The following is an 18,299-nucleotide window of genomic DNA, read 5'->3' as shown; positions in this document are numbered from 1 at the left end:
CAATGGTATCTTAAAAATGCATATTATAAAATTTTCAATATGACCTATTACAAAATAAATTTTATTTCATATTTACTTAAAGTTATTTCATTTTAACATTTTTAACCTCCTCCTAATATCTTTATAAAAGTCGACTGTCCTTCAAAGATTATTTCAAACGCTTTAATCTGTCCTGAGTACTCCTAATTAAAATACATATACAACAATATAATATAGATATAAGAATTGACAAATATGAAATGTAATACCAGAAGGATAACAGGGAAATTAAAGAAGATGGCGAAAGGGAATGAATATATCGATCGATTTGTGATTCATGTCTAACATGATTCATTTCAACAAGTAAGAGAAACACATATGCAGAACTTATAGATGTCACGTGTGAATCGAAATGGAAGAATTGACTGCAAAAGAGGAATCAAAAAAGTTAAACAGATTCGTTAAAGCTTTCTCGTACAATATTATTAGATAAAAGAAATAAAAAAAAATTCTAGGTTATCTGCATTATTTTTATCCCTACACTAGCCTCAATATTCGATAAAACTATCTTTAACACTTATTACTTATTTACGATGACTATTCATACTGTATACTAACTTTTTGCTAAATATACTTATATATACAGTGAATATCTCGTAACATTTACATACATTTCATTACTCATTACATTGCTAATGAAGTTCCAAAATCTTTTATATAACACGTATAATATAATCACAAAAGTTTCCTGTGGTAAGCGTTTAAGTACTTCAATGATTCACTCTGTATGATGATAATTCTTTGATCACACCCGTTATAGGAAGCCTTGGAAACCATGGGTACAAGATGGAGGGGGATTAGAACGAAGATGCGAGAGAGCAAAGGTAAAGAAGAGACGATAGATGGGAACCTTATATCAGAAGGACAAGTCGTAGCTGGATTTATTCTTCGAACTAGAATTCACGACGATCGGTTCACCGGGTCCATTCGCAAACGAATTCTCGGACCACGCAGTAAGGTCATCCAGCGATTTTGTTACACCATGCGGCAGCTGCGGCTTTATCCGCCTTCGTATCTTTCCATGACCGTTGCGGAACATGTACATATATACCCACATGTATACTTGATTCCTTAACCGAATCTGTGAAGCATGAAAAAGCTAATTGATCAAAGTATCTTATTGCATTAATGAAACGCGTGTAGAATGCTATTACAAAGTAAACTGCTAAAGTGAGGGAAAAATGCTATAGAGGCAATAATTACGTTAAAGTAGATGGCGCTAGTGTTTCTTTATGTATTCTTATTTTATTTTCTTTCCATAAATGTAATATGTTATTTTGGTATATTTATAGGACCTGAAATATTGGAATGTAGAAGAGAAGTATTTCCTGCTTCCTCGAAGGTATTTCAACCATGCTATGAAAAATGTGAAAAGAAAAGGTTTTATGAATAACAAGTATGGATAAAAGGCGGAATAGGAAGCAATTTTATTACATCCGTTTTAACGCCAACTGATATCCATGGAATCATGAGCGACGAAGAAAAAGAACAGTAATGTTTCTGACATTATCGCAGACCAGAAAGTAATATTTCCTGGAAAAAGAGTGGCTAAGCTTATTCCTTAGAGGGAAACGATTGGAACTCGATACAATATTTGCTAAATGGAATGCCTACTCAGATTCTACAGATAAAAAAAGAATAAATAAATTTCAAAATTTATTAAATATTACTAAATTTTTTTTTATCTATACATTTATTAAAATTTGTTAATTTATATTCTTCTGTTTAAGATACTACTTAAGATTTGTTAACTATGATCGTAGGAACACAAAGCTGTATAAGTACACAAAACCGTAATGTTTAATTTTCATTGCTGGTATCTCTATCAGTTGAAATTAGACATGCTTCTATTCAAGAAATCTGAATTGCTTTACGAAGAAAACACAATTTGCATTCAATGCCCATACTCTTTCTTGGTATCATAGCGAACATCTGCCGTGAATGAACATTTAATGCACATAAATAATTCCTAGAAAGTTACAGGTTCGTTATAGGCATGGAAAATCATTAAGTACTGTTCGATTTATTTTTAATAAGCTAGACTTGAGCATATTGATTGCGAAAAACGGAATTAATATATGAAAGCAAACCCGTTGACCTTATACGTAAAAATAAGTATAAAAGAAATAAATTCAAAGAAGTTAGTCAAGTTTAGTATATTCAGCAATATTTGATTAAAAAAATATATGTTAAGATATTGAGAGAGAAAGAAAATTGGAATTAAAAGAAGATACTAATATCTTGAAAGAAAAGAGATTAAAAAATTTTTAAACTACTAAAAAGAATACTAAGTGAACAAGAATACAGTCACTATACGTAAATCTTCCTTAAGAAATATACAAACAAAAAAAATGTCAATGATCAAAATTTAATCGTGTATAAAATATTTAAAAACGAATTCTTTGGTATAGCAAACACTCGCCGACGGGTATAAAATGAATACAGTAGTTAATCTCTTGGAATGGATTAAATACGCCTATATTATCGGTCGTGCATAAAAAATTACACAGTAAAAATCCTGAGAGAGTCGATTATTAAAGGGATAGGCGATTGCGTCTAAACGCAGAGTTCAAATACCGCCAGAGGATGCAAGCAACTTTTCTGTACACTTGAGTTAAGGTGGCGTTCACACGAGCTCGATCAAACAAAGAGAAGGTTTTTGTAGCTACAACCTGCGTCCACCTATGGTGGCAATAACTATGGAACGGTAAACGCGCGCCGCATACTCATTTCACGATCCGTCTCTCTGATCTGTTTGTAATGCGACATCCATCGTGAATAGAATCTGAGAAGGAAACGCGCCTTAACGCGATCTTCCCGTCTAATTCCTTGATTTCTACATTGACGCACAATTACGACAGCTTTTCATTACTTTTTCAAAATAGCCACGACAAATTATACGAAAAGACAATTCCTATGGTAAAATCAAGTCTTGTGCTTAAATTTCCTGCGGTTATAGAATAACAATAATATTGGTAATAATAATATAATTAATTATTTAAAATTATTATAATACATATTTGACTGTAATAATAGATTATAATAAATGTAAGGAAAATTTATTTTCCATTTTTAAAAAATGTCTTAAATTTGGGAGATTGTAAAAGAATCAATTTCAGTTCTATACTAAACTTCTATTAAAAGAATCAAGGTCTTTCTGTTTTATGAATCAAGATTTTAAATAACAACTGCGAATTCATAAAAAAAGAGGAAGATGTACCGCAAAGAATATTAGATATGTTAGTGTATCATAATTATAAAAAATTATTTTCCCGACGAAAGATTATAAATTATATAATTTCTACCTATCACTCAACGTACACTGTTTATAAATATTGCCCGAGCTCACAGGTTGTGGAGACTCATTGGAAACTGAGTCAAAGTGAAGGATCTCATAATCTCATTTAGCCACCCCACGTGCTATTGAACGCGTTTTACGGCCTGTGAGCATGTATCCCGCTACTTTCGCACGAGTCGTTAATTTCAGTACGAAATCCATCGGTTTTCGTGATTTACACCGCGGCATCCCGATATACAGCTTCTCATTGGGTGTACGCCGCAGAAACGAAAGCTGAAAACAAAACCGACGCGACGAAAACGATCTATGAGAAAATCTAACCTAATTTAGTATGTTATGTATAATGTACAGTAGTATGTTGTGAACTGGCTATCTATGTTCCTCCCTACATGTAGTGAACTAACGAGACACTTACTACTCTAAATCTTTGTTTAGAAAACAAATGAAGTTCGCCAATATATTATTAGTTCGTTCGATTTATAATTACAAATCAAATCAATAAAGACATACCTATCTGGACAATTGGCCACATAAGTCGTCACTTGTGGCCAATTAACGAGAAACATGGTTTAGGAAATAAATAAAGTTTGCGAATACAGTATTAAGGCGTTCAATTTGTAACTAAGTACATCGATAAAAATATACTTGTACCAATAATTATTGATCACATAAATCCTCACCTGTGACCAATTAAAGAAACATTACTCTAAAGCATGACTGTAAAGCTTTGTTCATAGAACAAATAAAATCAATAATATAAAACAAAATCCACCAACTTATTACGTCGTTTAATGTATAAACAGATAGTGTACGGAGAATTTTCCCCATTAAAGGAAGATACTTTGATATTTTCCATACTTATTTCTATATCATTATTGGTTATATTTACTTAATGTAATAAATCACTTTTTTCAGTTAGTAAATAAAGTTACAATCCTTTCATTTTTTCTATATTAAATACAAATAACGAAACTTATATCACTTTCTATTAATAAAGCATTATAATAATACAATTTTATGATACAATAAGTAGACTGCGGATTTTTATGCAACTTCATATTTTCATGGATACAATTAAAAACTCAAAAACGTAGGGTCTACGCAGAAATTTGATTTTCTTAAATTAAATATTATAAAGAATATTATTCTTCGGATGTTTTATATATTTTTCTATATCATATACGTTTTATGCATTTTTGTTTAAAAATCCGCAGGCTAATGATAAGATAGCTAGAACAAGACGCCACAATATACCCATGCATAAAAATGTTACCTGTTAGCTGATTGGACGGTCGAAGCCGGATAGTCCTCATTAACCAATTCGATTCGCGTTCTCGGCAAGAACGACCGAGACACGGTCCTTGCCCGAAAATCGGCTCCCTTTGTGAATGCAGCTTAACGATGGAAGGCAGGCCAGTCAGCCAGGAGAAATATGCACACATTCAGGTCCCGCCGTTCGTGAAGGACCAACACCGATGCCCCATGCCGCGCGATCGTACACTAACACACACAACAGATCGCCGACCTCTCTCTTCTTGGAAACAGATGACAGAGTGACTCGGTCACCGTAACCCACCAGACGTCCCACGGGAACACCTTTATGTCGTTCGTGGTCTTATTCCACGCAATACAACCACTTGATCATTCTACGTGTATATCTTACGTGCCACTAGCATCCATTCCTACCATCTCTTCTCTCGTCTGCTTTTTCTTTCTTCTTTGTTTTACTTCTTCTCCCTCATTCCTCTTAACCCTCAACTATGTATATCGTTGTAGTAAAGTTTTACTTATTTTCAAAGTATCTTATTTTATTTAATATTTTATATCTAAGATGATGAAAATAATTAATGATTTTTCTTGCATAAAAGTATACAATATCGAGTAAAAATATAATATATGTATATTTTAATATTAAGAAATGTAACTTATTGTGGTCACCTACATGACCCACGGATAACAGTTAAGGACTAAATTCCTCTCTTCTTTTCACGGTGAACGCCAGAACTTTTAAGTCTCTTTGGTATGACGCGAACAGAGGTATGAAACCGCGTGCTAACTCGAACGGGGCTCAGAGAAAGGAAACGACGATGCATAAGTTCGCTGTAAATGCACGCGAGATAACGAGGAAGGGATGAGGACAGAATATCATTCGAATCGCACCACTACTTTCGCATCGTCTTTTAATAACGTCGAGTGGTACCTTTCATACACCATGTTCGACTCACCACATTGTATCTCTCGTTTCTTGGTAATTTCTATGGAATTGGTTATCGATGAATATTTTGGAGGTCTAATAGTTCTTCATAACACTCACATTGTTCTTATTCTAGTTTTCGTTGTTCTGTCCCAAGGAACAAGCGCGCGCTTTGAATATACACCGTGCCCGCTGTGTATAATCGTGGTTCGTACAGCCCTCCGAGGAGCGTGCAAATCACCCCCACCGTCAACGCAACCGGCATCACACTGAAAACCGGCTGGCTTGAATATTACTCTCGACTTCTCGAGTACGAAGCGGGAATGCGATCGTGGAGTAACGTCATCTGCGAGAAGAACTACGAAACGTATTGTTGGTAGCGTCGGTATGATGGAAGTAGTTTGTGGCACGTAATCGATTAATCGATTAATCGCACGAAGCGTTTAAAAACGAATTGCTAAGCATGAATAAAAAAACACGAAGCATAAATAAATAAAATAAATAGATAAAACATGAAATAGGAAATTAGCAAACAATAAATTTAAATATTATTTGATATTAATATAGATATAAAGGTTCTCTTGCTGATACATAAAGTTATTATGTCACTTAAATATTATTGGCTAGCTTACACGTAGCCAATGAAAAGATATAGTTTTAAAACACGAAAATTTGAAATTTTGTGCAATATAAAATAGGGATAGGAAATAAATAAATATTAAAATACGAATTGATAGAAAATACATTGTAACAAATTGGAATATATGGTTATCTATCTAGCTTATAAATAGTTTATGCTTCTTCAAGTATAAATACTATACACGTGTAAGTTTAAAGTCATTCGTGTAGTAGAAGTGTTAGTCGGCGAAGATTGAGAAAATGAGTACCGTTACATGTATCGCATCCGTCAATATAGCCGTTATAAAATATTGTATGTATTCTTTTGCTTTTCTTTTCTTTTAAAATAATCACAGTACAGTAATATAATTACTATAATAATAAAATTATATTTACTATTTAATTTATTTAAAAAGGTATTAGAGATAAATGTTTCCATATATCTATTACTCACATGACTGCCGTTTTGAATTTCAAATTCGATGTATTGTAAAGTACAATGCCACAAAAACTGAACATGATATATTATGTTTAAAAAGTCTAATTTTTATTTTTGTATATGAATAGAATGGATTTGTACTACATTGCAACGACCCTCCCGATTTTTTAAAATTCAAATAGATCTGGAAATATAAATTTTTCTTTTACAGGGGGAAAGAGAGATGAAACTTTAATCTTGCCAGTAAATGATTCCATTAGTGCTACCTTAGATACAGATCATGTAAAAATACAATTTATTTTTTATATCTAGCTATACATATTATTATATCTAATGAAATAATAAACACAAATGGTATATTTTAATTTGATCCATTCAAAATTTTAGCTACACACAAAAACTACTGTAATGATCAGTCCAACTTTTAAAGAGGATCAGATCTGGTTAAATGGACAGTAAGTGTTAAATAATTATCTACCATAGAAAAGTTGGGTATATTTTTAAAAAATTTTATGACTTTTTAGGGAAGAAGATATCAAGAATCCTAGATTGCAAAATTGTTTAACACAAAGTATGTAATTATATTGAAGAAATTTTGAAATCTTTTAAATAATAAAGTATATTATTCTAGTTAGGAAAAGGGCAAGAAATTCCAATCATATAGATCAATGGAAAGTTCATATTTGTTCAGAAAATAATTTTCCAACTGCAGCTGGTTTAGCTTCTAGTGCAGCAGGATATGCTTGCCTTGTAGCAGCTCTTGCTAAACTATATCAAGTAGAGGTATTGCAAAGATAATATAATTATAATCTTTATAATTCTATATGTTATATCTGCATAATTTTTACATATCTAAATATTGATTTCTAGGGTGACATTAGTTCAATAGCTCGTATTGGTTCTGGTTCAGCATGCCGAAGTGTTATGGGAGGTTTTGTAAGATGGTATATGGGTTCTGAACCAAATGGTGCTGATAGCATAGCTAAACAAATTGTGCCTGCCTCTCATTGGCCAGAAATGAGAATTTTAATATTAGTTGTGTGTATTAGTTTTAATTCTTATCTTATCTTATGTTTTATACCAAATGTATTTATGACTAAATATTCCAGGTAAATGATGCAAAGAAAAAAGTTTCCAGTTCAGTTGGAATGAAAAGAACCATGGAAACATCTGATCTTGTACAATACAGAATAAAACATGTTATTCCTGAGAGAATGAAGAGAATGGAACAGGCAATTGTAGAAAAGGATTTTAAAACATTTGCTGAACATACAATGAAAGATTCAAATCAAATGCATGCAGTATGTTTGGATGCATATCCACCATTTGTTTATATGAATGATGTTTCACATGCCATTGTTGATCTTGTTCATGCTTATAATGAAGCTGTGAATGAAGTAAAGGTATTGATATGAAACATCAATTTTTTCAACTTTAATTTATATATATTAATATTTTAATTAAATATGTTACTCATTTTAGGTTGCATATACTTTTGATGCAGGACCAAATGCAACTCTATATCTCTTGGAAGAAAGTGTTCCAGAATTTATGGGAGTATTAAATCATTTCTTCCCACCAGGAATTAATTTAGAAAAATACAGGAGAGGGTTACCTCTTAATAAAGTTATATATTCGCCAGTAAATATTTTTTATTATTGTATAACAATTACATATCACTTGATCTATGCCAAAATAAATGATTTTAAATTTGTTTTAGGATCTATTTAATAACATTAATGCAAAAAAACAAGCACCAGAATCTCTTAAATATATTATTTACACTAAAGTTGGAAATGGTCCTAAGTATTTAGAGGATCCCAAAGATCACCTTTTAAACAAAGAAGGATTGCCTATTAGTTAAGTTACTAAAAATGGGTTGTATTTATTGAAAATGATTTTAATTCATTGTAATTAGCAGATAGATGCATTTATTATATAATGAAAAATGTATTCTTGTTTATATTATTTGGATATAGTTGTTGGCTGTATTATATTATTATATTGTTATATTTTGTAACAAAATAAATTTTTGAAAATAGATCATAATATAATCTGATAAAATATAAAGCTATTCCTGTGTTAGTTAGTAGTCAAATTTTGAGCACTGTTACTCATTCCCATTCCTATATTTATCTAAAAAATGTCTTACCGCGCTGTTTATGGAAGTATAGGTTAATTAAGCGTAATGTGCAAAATTTTATAAATTCAACAAATTATTAATTAAAATTTTGTTTCTCCTGGATGTAATAAAGACGCTCTAAAGTGTACAACGTTTTATTGTAAAAATTACAAAAGTTTAAATGAAAAATCGTAAAATATTCAAACCGTAAAATGTGTAAAACAAAATTGATTACATCAATTTTGGAACGTGTTCTTAAAACGCCTAATTTCGGGCAATGTTTACAAAAGGTAATGTTTTTCAATGTTTTGTGATCTTTTTCCTTCTAAATGCATATAATAGCAATTCATAAAATACAATAAATATTATATACTATTAGGTTAAGTCTCCTCCGTTTTATAAGGAAATAATAGATACACATTTCTTGTTTTATATTATTATATTATACATTATATATATAATATATAATATGGTATAATATAATATATATCTATTATTTCCTTATAAAATGAAAGAAATTTTTGGGACAACCTAACAAATTACAATTAATTGAATAAAAATTAAATATTATGACAATATGTTCATTTTTATCTTATTGTGAAATAATTTTATACTTGTTTTCTAAATAGCTCCAAATAATCTCAGCAGGAAATGGAAATTGTAAAGCACAATTAATCATATCAGAGGAGCATTTAAACTTAGGTGGTACTTTGCATGGGGGTTTCACAAGTACACTAATTGATTGTGTTTCTACATATGCGATAATGACACATGAAATTAATTCACCAGGTGTCTCAGTAGATTTAAATATTACGTAGGTATAACCATAATTATAACATGAGCTATGTATATTTATAATTGGTTATAATGTAATAATAATAATTAATATATAGGTTTATGAAACCTGCATTTCCTGGAGACCTGATAACAATTGATGCCAAAACTATACGTGCTGGAAAAACACTAGCGTTCCTTGCAGTAGATATTACAAAAGACGAGGGGAAACATGTAATTGCTCATGGACGGCACACAAAATTTGTTGGACAGAAATAAAGCAGTACATATATTGTTGTATAGTGTTAATATTTAATGAACACAATACTTTAGTACATGGATATATTATAAAACCTGAATATGTTCCAGTAATGTTTCAATGTGTATATAGTATGTATATGTTTATATATCTACACAAGTGAATACAATTTCTTTACTGGATGCTGCATTATGATATCCTTCAAACATTGGTCTATTTAATTTTCTTTGAATATTTCTATTTAATACATATTGCCAAAGATTTAGATCTTTCTGAAATGAATCAATAAACACTTTCTACAATACTCCTACAAATTTTCTAGGAGCTAACATGTACATAATATAAAACAAACACATGGCACAGGATCATAGAAATGTAAGCGTTCAACATAACAGTAATCAATATCAAAACTGTACATATTAAGTAGTATATGTATTTATGGTTCGTTTTCCTTTAAACTTTGTTTTAAATATAGAACTTGTTAATAAAATTATTTTGTGCATATCATTAATAGCATATCATTAAATTGATACAATAGTTATGTATTATCTACGTAAAAGGAAAGAGGGCAAGGTGATATGTAAATCTTTTCATTGCTAAAAAAGAAAAATGTTATTGCATAGAATACAATTAAAATTTTTTTTATCGTTTTACTTAAATCAATTATGAAATGTATCTATATTATGCCATTAAAGCAATATGTGACTCTCTGCAGCTTCAAAAATGATAAAAGCGGAAGATCGACAACAGTGCGGTTTAAGCTCTATTATTGTTTCTATAAATATCATTAAGCTCTTTTTAGTACCATTAATGTATCAAATATGAGACTAGAGATAATAACAGATATCTAAATGAATTCGAATCTGACAGGAGAGCAATAAACAGCTAATCTCCTAAACCCAATTGGGCTTTTATACTTCGTGTATGTACAGTAATAAACGTGCAACGTTAATGAATCTCTAATACGGAGCGAATTTAAGATAAATTGGATGCGCGTTGGAACAATGGCACATAGTCTATTGTTCTACTTCGATTTCTTCACGTCCTCTAAAAGTGATTTCAGTTCTTTTATCTTATGAGACAAGGATTCTACAAAATCTATAACCTTCCTAAACTCTTGCTCGGTTTCCTCGATTGTTCTCTCTAAATATTCTATTTTTTCACTCTGGCTCTGTGTACTTGTATCCTTTAGAGAGAAACTATTTTGCGATGGCAAATATTTGGCTGCGCTACGTCTGAATCTCGAAATTGTATTACTCTGATCTTCACATCCATCGCAACATTCGGACCAAACTCTTAAATCCACATATGGAATCTCATCGCAGGTGACGAACTTATTATCACCTTCGGGCAGTAAGAACACATTCGGTTGAATTCTGTTAATATTGTCACCATTGTCGCATAGAATCCTAGCTAAGCTCGTTTGTTTTATTTGTGCGAGTTGCTCTGGTTTAAAAACAGTTGGACTCTCATACCAAAATCTGTCGCCATTTCTAGTACGTTTAAATTGCTCTGACAAAATACATTGGAAGAGTGGTCCTAGTTTGGCATTAGGCAGTTGATCCTCCAGTACTCCACCAACCCAAACATCTATGTTCCCAGGATGACCGTACAGTTCTCTTAATTTTTGTCTAACCCTAGCGCTGCGAATTTCACCGGCTAGATCCTCGAAAGTTTCAACGTAAGACATATTGCAGAATCGTCGCCATTCTAAATAACCTGGCAGTGCATGATCTCTGCCCCTCTGGATATTCATCGCAGCTAAATCTAAAGCCACCGCATGGGCAGTATAGAATAATTGTTCCGTCAATTCTGAGTTCAAATTTTCTTCGGGCAATTTCAATTTTGCGGCAGTGCTAAACATTCCTCTCATAAGAGGGTCCACGCCGCCTTCCTCGACCAATCTCCACGGTGAAAAGAAGGCGTCTCTTAACTTAAGAGGACCCTGGGGAATCGGTTGAAAAGATTCGTTAAGACGCTGCAACTGAGGTTGAATCAGTGTATGACCGAATCTTAAAGCTGCGGTAGCAAAAACGTTGGAGATACTAGCATCGAGGTTAGGATCATAACCTCGATACGAACCTAAAAGTTCTTCTGCAGTTTTACCAAATACATGAGGTATCCAGTATTGATATGTAATATGTTGCATCTCTGCACCTACGATCTTCCTAGATTCCTGATACAATTTTTCCCCATTCCATTGAGGGTTCATATCACGTAAAAAGCGAGCTATGCGATTATGTTCGCGTAACCATATCGTGTGCATTGCTAAAAGGCCCACTTGTTCATTGGCTCTAATATCTCCGGCTACGAAACAATTGATCGAACTTTCTACAGGGTTTCTCCTGCAATCGACGAATTGACCATTAGCGTATGGCAGAAGAGGTTTATGGCCAGGAATTGCAGGCCCTTCTCGCAACAGACCATGATCTGTGGTCAAGTCACGGAGATCTCTGGCTAAGGCATCGTCATAACCATATACTTGAGAGGCATCCATGTAGCTGGTTAGCTGATTTAATTGTTCTCGAGGAGTGAGGCTGCCCCATAATAAACTGGTTGCACCAGAACCGCAAACTGCACTCGTTCTGATAAAATCGATGCACCTTCTATTATTAACTCTAGGGTCACCAGGTGGAACATCCATGGGGAAGCAAGGTGCAGCATTGTCACAAGATTTCTTACAATCTATACCATCCCATGATTCGCTAGAAACTGATGGAAGAGCGTGATCTAAGTCATGATCCATGAACTGACCCCACTGCATCACCATATGCGTAATTCCACTATCTGAAGTTACGTTATGAGTGGTTATTAGCGTTGTGGAAACTAAACGTGCGGAAGGTTTCGGATATCCATAGTAACGGCGATTTCTTTCCCAACCGACTGGTGATGAAAATCCATTCTCGTAAATTGGTTGTAAAACTCTACGGAATCCAGTATAGGAAGAACCCCAGGTTGGGTGTCGTAAGTTGTTGCAGCTGCCATCTATGTTGCGGTACTTATTGTGATAGCACATGTTTGTGCAATTCTGACGATGTCTGTGGCCTGTGCATCCAGATAATCTTTCGATTTCTCTAACCTATGGAATGGTTGAAATTTGTTAATAATTTAAAATATTATTATACAAAAATTAACTAAGCCATAACTCAAACACACCTGTTCCGCCGTTAGAATTTCCTCATATCGGAATTCAGTGCTGGTGTTTGCACTCAGGCCAGAGTTTACCATTCGTCGTATATTTACGAGCGTTCTTTCAAAAATTTCAGCAGGTCTGGCAGCTGCACGACCGACTGCATCTGGGAAACGCGCGAGTCTCAGTGGATTCGTCCGCGCAGATCCGCTGAGAAGATCTATCAGCGTGTTATTTATGGCTCGATCGATCTCCTCGGTTGCATCCTTGAAGGCTCTGATCACAAGAACATCTGCTGCTTCGGGCTGGCGAACGCGTACCAATGCCTGGGCGGTTGCTCGACCATATTGGTTCACGGCAGAGCATTCATATCTATATACACAATTCTTGATTTATGACGGTGAAAATAAACATACATCGTAATATCAGAAACCCGTTAAGATATTGCATTTAAAAATTTACTTTACTTTCAAATTTACATTACTATCAAATTTACTTTAGCTCGTCTATTATATTACTAAATATTATTAGCGGTTATTACATAATGACCCCTTGTCATTTCAACATTTTTTGAAAAGGCATTAGTTTGTCTATTCATTTCATTAAAGTAAATTTTCCTACACTCATCTATATGTCATAGTTATGGCAATATTTATGTCTATTCTCATATATTCCTGGATTTTTCTACTATATTCTATTCAAGGTTATAGATCATAAACCACTTAATATTTTCCTATATTTTTTAAATAAATAACAAGAAATGCTAATAAAAAGTATCAAAATTCACCTTCCAGTATCAGCAGCAGTAACATTATAAAGATACAAGCTTCCCCCGCGCGATACACGAAACCTGGACCCTTCAACAGCTGTACCATCCTTCTTCCACTGTATCACAGGTTTAGGAAAGCCTTCTACTCTGCAGGGGATCTCTATAATAGCCCCAGATTCCGCCTCCATATCGTGTGGCTCATACGTTAGCCTAGGAGGGCTATAAGACTCATCTACTACCCTCAGATCTGCACTTGTTTCAGCGTATCCATTAGAATTTTTCGCTTGACAAACGTATCTAGCCGAGTCTGATTCTTTTACAGCAAATATTCTCAACAAACTTCCTTCGTCTTCTATGGCGATACGACCACCAACGTTTAATATTTGACCATTTCTCCACCACTGAATAGTTGGTGCAGGACGACCATCCACTTTACAGATAAAAGAAGCATCTACTCCAACTTGGACAGTTTGTGACTCAGGCAATTCGGTAAATCTTAAGGATGGTGATACTGTAACTACTGCTCTGGCCTTTCTTGATTTCGTGAAGCCCATTTCGCTCTTGGCCATGCATTCGTATTCACCAGTGTCTTGTTCCGTTACATCTGATATTACTAATGTTCCATCATCCTCGATCACATAACGGTTCCCATCGGCGGATACTTCATTAGAGTCCCGCATCCACTTGATTTCCGGTATCGGGTCTCCTATTACCTCGCAGGTGAAGCTGATGGTCCCTCCCAGCCTGACCTCTACATCCTGGGGACCGTTCATTATGCGTGGCTCAGCTGAAAAACGAAAATGAGAATTTAAGAATAATCTATAGTTAAATAATTGTATAATCGTATTGGTAGGTATATTAATAGTTTGTAACATTGGAGTGAATACAATTTTTCATTTGCTTTTAACTCTCTATAATAAAATTTTGTTTCCTTATGTAGATTTATATTATTAGAGATCTTTGTTTGCTTATGTAAATTTATGTTATTGGAGATTTTTATTTATCTATGTTATTAAATACATACATAAAATAATATACATCTATATTATTGAAAATTTTACTTACTATAACTCTACATTAAGCAAATAATATTGGAATAACTAAAATTCTTTTTGCTTTTAGTTTTCTTACTTTGTTAACTTTGCTTATATACAATTACATTAACAAAAATTATAATTGATTATGAGTTTTTACTTTAATCTAAAATGTAGTAATAATAGTTTTAAAAAATTGTTTAATACTAAATAAATCTTTTTATTTTTAATTGCATTTAAAAAAGGGAGTAGCTGAACTGTTTGAAATCAATTTAGGCATGGTTGGTATATTTACCAAAGGTACTAATGTCAATCTGTTAAAAACTGGTGCATGCGTGTAGCTATAGTCAAGTTTATTTGTAGTTGTCTAGATATGTAAAATGATCCCTGTTTCTCACTCTGATCTAATTTGAAACTGATATGATTAGACAGTTTGACATAATTGTGTTGAATAATTCATATCAGAGTGTTCTTTAAATAGACACGAGAGGATGATGTTTATTTTTATACTTAATATACTTTTTGCCTTTCATCGAACATGTGTGACCAGGTAATCGAGGATAATCGAGAAAACAGACATGTCATTCCCAGTCAGACTCTCCCCACTTTGTCTTCATCACCATCAGCAAATTAACTTTCTCAATAAAAAGTTTCTAACTGTAAAAACCAACTGTAACCCGCGATATTTTCTAATGTCGTAAAACAAAGTTCTCTTAACACCATTAGGAGCGATGCGTCTCGCGAGAGCCATAAAGGAGCGCAGTGGTCGATACTTCTTCTTGTTTGTACTTCATTTCACTCGATCTTTTTACTCCTATGTATGAAACCTCAAATTTTAACCACTTGATTTTCAACTGTTTAAAATATCCAAAGAAATATTTTGCAGATTTAAATTACTTTTACGTTTGAACTAATTATTATATCTGTCCACTTATCATCTCTTTATATGTGTATTTCTATTCCTTATTTTTTGATATATAGAAAGTCTGAAATATGCAATATTTTTTAGTTATTTCAATATTAATTACTTGCAGATAAAATTGTCAAATTAGTTTCAATACTTTGTTACCCATACTAGAATTAAAATGACTCCATTGCTTTTCATGAAAGAGATCCTAAACTATGTCTCGTAATTTTAGTGTTATACCTACATTTTCTTATCGTTTCAACGATTACGTGTAACAAAGATGGTTCAATTACTCAACTGCAATGAAAATCGTTCATCGACATGCTTGTCAACGATCTTCCCTTCATCTCGTTGGGCGACTGGCAAAAGGCTGCCATCTCGGATGGTTTGTTTTGAAGCCTCTGCACCAGCCAGACCAAATTACAGTCGCAAACGAGAGCATTGCTATCTAAACGAAGACGCGTCATGGGTCCCACATTGTGAAAAGCGTCCGCTGGTAGATGATGCAGTAGGTTGTTATGCAAGAAAAGTCTCTCCAACGATGGCAAATCATTGAATGTGCCCTTTCTAATTTCTTTCAGATGGTTGAAATGTAGATATAATTGTTCTAAGTTTGGTAGGCCAGAAAATGCTCCTGGTGAAATTCGTTCCAAACGATTCTTATATAGATAGAGGATCCTTAAGTTTGATGCACCTTCGAAGGTTCTTGGTAAGAGGTGTTTGATGCGATTGTCGTTCAATAGAAGTGTGTGTAAGTCGGTTAGACTGTGGAAGGAGCCAGGTCGAATCTCGGCTATGTTGTTGAATCGTAGATCACTGTAAAATTAATTTAGCTTCGTTAATGTAACAGAAATATATTAATTACAAAGAATATCTTCCAAATAAGATAAAGATAAGATATGTTTAGTGATAATAGAATATTTTAATTATATATTAGTAACAGGATATTTAGAATAGAAGTAGAATATTTAATTATTATATATTGATCTAAATTGGAAAATTAATCCAGTTTTGTTAATATAATAGAACGGTTTTATAAGTATAGAGAAAATATAGAATATAGAGAGATGTATATACATAATATACATAAATTATAGAAGTTATTTAACAGATGGACCATCTTCCCATAATGGAATATTTTTAATTACTAATTAACATAATGGTAAAAACATAGAAGTTATGAATTGCGAAAGAATATGCAAAGTATATAAAATCAAGGTTGTCAAATGGAGAAGAAGATCGAGAAGAGTAGGAAGAATTTAGTGGAGGTGTCTTAAATTCTCTGACATCACTTCAATTTCTCTCCTACGACACCAGTGGATTTTAAACTATATCTCGCTCTTACATATTTTGCGATCTGTTTTAAGTTCTGCTTTATCTAATATCTCCCTCCTATCAAAATCTCCATATAATCGGACAACAAAAACTTCCATTTAATCTATTCTACAAACTTGAGCCGAAGACAGCAAAGCTCTTAATTTCAGAGATTACGCAGAAAGATCGCAATGTCGACCGACTCTTATGTTCCTCTCACAATTGAGCAATAATCGTGCTCCAAGTATCGATTACAGCCGCAATCGACTTGACAAGAGCGCGCGAACCAACGAAGGAACTTTAACTCGATCGTTCGAGGAAACTCAAAATAATTCCCACTGAAAGTTGGTCAATTGCAACTCCTTTTAATGAATCCTTTGATTTATAATCTTTTTCCTAAGTATAGGTCAGAACTAATTATTTACTGCTTTAACACTTTATTTAAAGAAAGATATTAAAATATTGGATAGAAATTGTATTCAATAGTCCATAATCTTATAATTGCAAATTAAATTTAGAGTTAATATTTCAAAATTCAACTAGAGAGTTGAAAATTTGGAAAAGAGTTAAAATTAAATAGTTAAAATAAAAGTTAATTAAATAGTTAAAATTAAAGAGTTAAAATATCTTTGATACAAGCAGAGTTTCTCTTCACTGTAATTTGATCCTTAACATTAGAACTATCAGTGACTAAAGTATGAAATTTGTATCAAAATGAAAAGTATATGATAAAATATATAATAAAATAGGAAAAATATGTCCTTATCCATATATATTACGAAGAACCATTAAAATCTCCAAAAATGTGATACTACAAATGTATAAAATCTCTTTTACAATGCTTAATTATTCATCGAACGAATATAGATTTCACAGATCCCGCTACATTTTGTCGAGAAGCAATAACAATCAATGTGTTAGGCATCGTTACACGATTCGTCGTTACAAAGATCGCCAGAGCCATAGAGCGTGAATCTCTTAATTAACGATTTTACTCGACTCGTTGCACATTATTTCCTCCGTCTAAATTGTCAGGCGAGTTCTCGGTTCAACGCGTCGGTATTTTAACCTCTTTATCGCTCCAGCTGATCTTCCAGAGCTTCGTTCCGTGGCGAACCACCGACCAGACGAACGAAAATGGAACGACCCGTGAGTAGAACCGACTGCTCGCGACACACTACGGCATAATAAAAGATTCTTCTGCTAGAAAGCTTTCACAAGCAACCACGTTTGTATTTTGCTTCTTATTTTTCCGCATCGTGCACCTTTTCATTCATGTTTTTCTCAATTTCTTGCCATATATGGCAAAGACGAGGGAATGGTTATGCCTGGAAAGAAGAATGGGAAAGAAAAATCGTGGAAAATATTAGAAGTGAAAGGGGGATTTGATGAACTATTCGAC

At 33.1% G+C, this 18,299-nt stretch overlaps 4 protein-coding genes and 1 long non-coding RNA gene across 7 annotated transcripts in view; 3 read left to right on the top strand and 2 right to left on the bottom strand.

Moving 5' to 3' along the window:
• The window catches only part of LOC132916619 (carboxyl-terminal PDZ ligand of neuronal nitric oxide synthase protein), a 39,107-nt gene extending 33,301 nt beyond the window's left edge, over positions 1–5,806 (bottom strand). Inside the window, exon 1 of the mRNA XM_060976754.1 lies at positions 4,611–5,806. The gene's annotated coding sequence lies outside the window, so the exon portion shown is untranslated. The remainder of the gene's footprint in view (positions 1–4,610) is intronic.
• Positions 861–1,705, top strand: LOC132916324 (uncharacterized). Its single transcript, XR_009660072.1, has 2 exons — positions 861–992; positions 1,332–1,705. It is a non-coding gene; the product is annotated as an uncharacterized LOC132916324 (long non-coding RNA).
• Positions 5,807–6,349: 543 nt separating the features above from the next.
• LOC132916607 (diphosphomevalonate decarboxylase) lies at positions 6,350–8,556 on the top strand. The gene is made up of 9 exons (XM_060976745.1): positions 6,350–6,462; positions 6,800–6,870; positions 6,976–7,043; positions 7,113–7,159; positions 7,220–7,371; positions 7,459–7,626; positions 7,698–7,991; positions 8,071–8,229; positions 8,309–8,556. Exons 1-9 carry the CDS (start codon positions 6,411–6,413, stop codon positions 8,450–8,452), a joined length of 1,155 nt encoding a protein of 384 aa, XP_060832728.1. The 5' UTR covers positions 6,350–6,410; the 3' UTR covers positions 8,453–8,556.
• A 202-nt stretch (positions 8,557–8,758) lies between these two features.
• Positions 8,759–9,925, top strand: LOC132916612 (acyl-coenzyme A thioesterase 13). The gene is made up of 3 exons (XM_060976752.1): positions 8,759–9,000; positions 9,340–9,524; positions 9,604–9,925. The coding sequence occupies exons 1-3, from the start codon at positions 8,923–8,925 to the stop codon at positions 9,761–9,763; spliced, it is 423 nt and encodes a 140-aa protein (XP_060832735.1). The 5' UTR covers positions 8,759–8,922; the 3' UTR covers positions 9,764–9,925.
• The window catches only part of LOC132916599 (peroxidasin homolog), a 77,273-nt gene continuing 68,750 nt past the window's right edge, over positions 9,777–18,299 (bottom strand). For all 3 annotated transcript variants that reach the window (XM_060976722.1, XM_060976720.1, XM_060976721.1), the window contains 4 exons: positions 15,882–16,399; positions 13,661–14,429; positions 12,900–13,245; positions 9,777–12,822 (listed from right to left, as the gene is read on the bottom strand). In XM_060976722.1, coding sequence (XP_060832705.1) covers positions 10,768–12,822; positions 12,900–13,245; positions 13,661–14,429; positions 15,882–16,399 — 3,688 coding nt within the window. In that variant the 3' untranslated portion in view covers positions 9,777–10,767. The remainder of the gene's footprint in view (positions 12,823–12,899; positions 13,246–13,660; positions 14,430–15,881; positions 16,400–18,299) is intronic.

The sequence above is a fragment of the Bombus pascuorum genome, chromosome 2 (assembly GCF_905332965.1).
Source record: "Bombus pascuorum chromosome 2, iyBomPasc1.1, whole genome shotgun sequence".
NCBI lineage: Eukaryota > Metazoa > Arthropoda > Insecta > Hymenoptera > Apidae > Bombus > Bombus pascuorum.
This window is presented reverse-complemented; position numbering and strand designations above follow the sequence as displayed.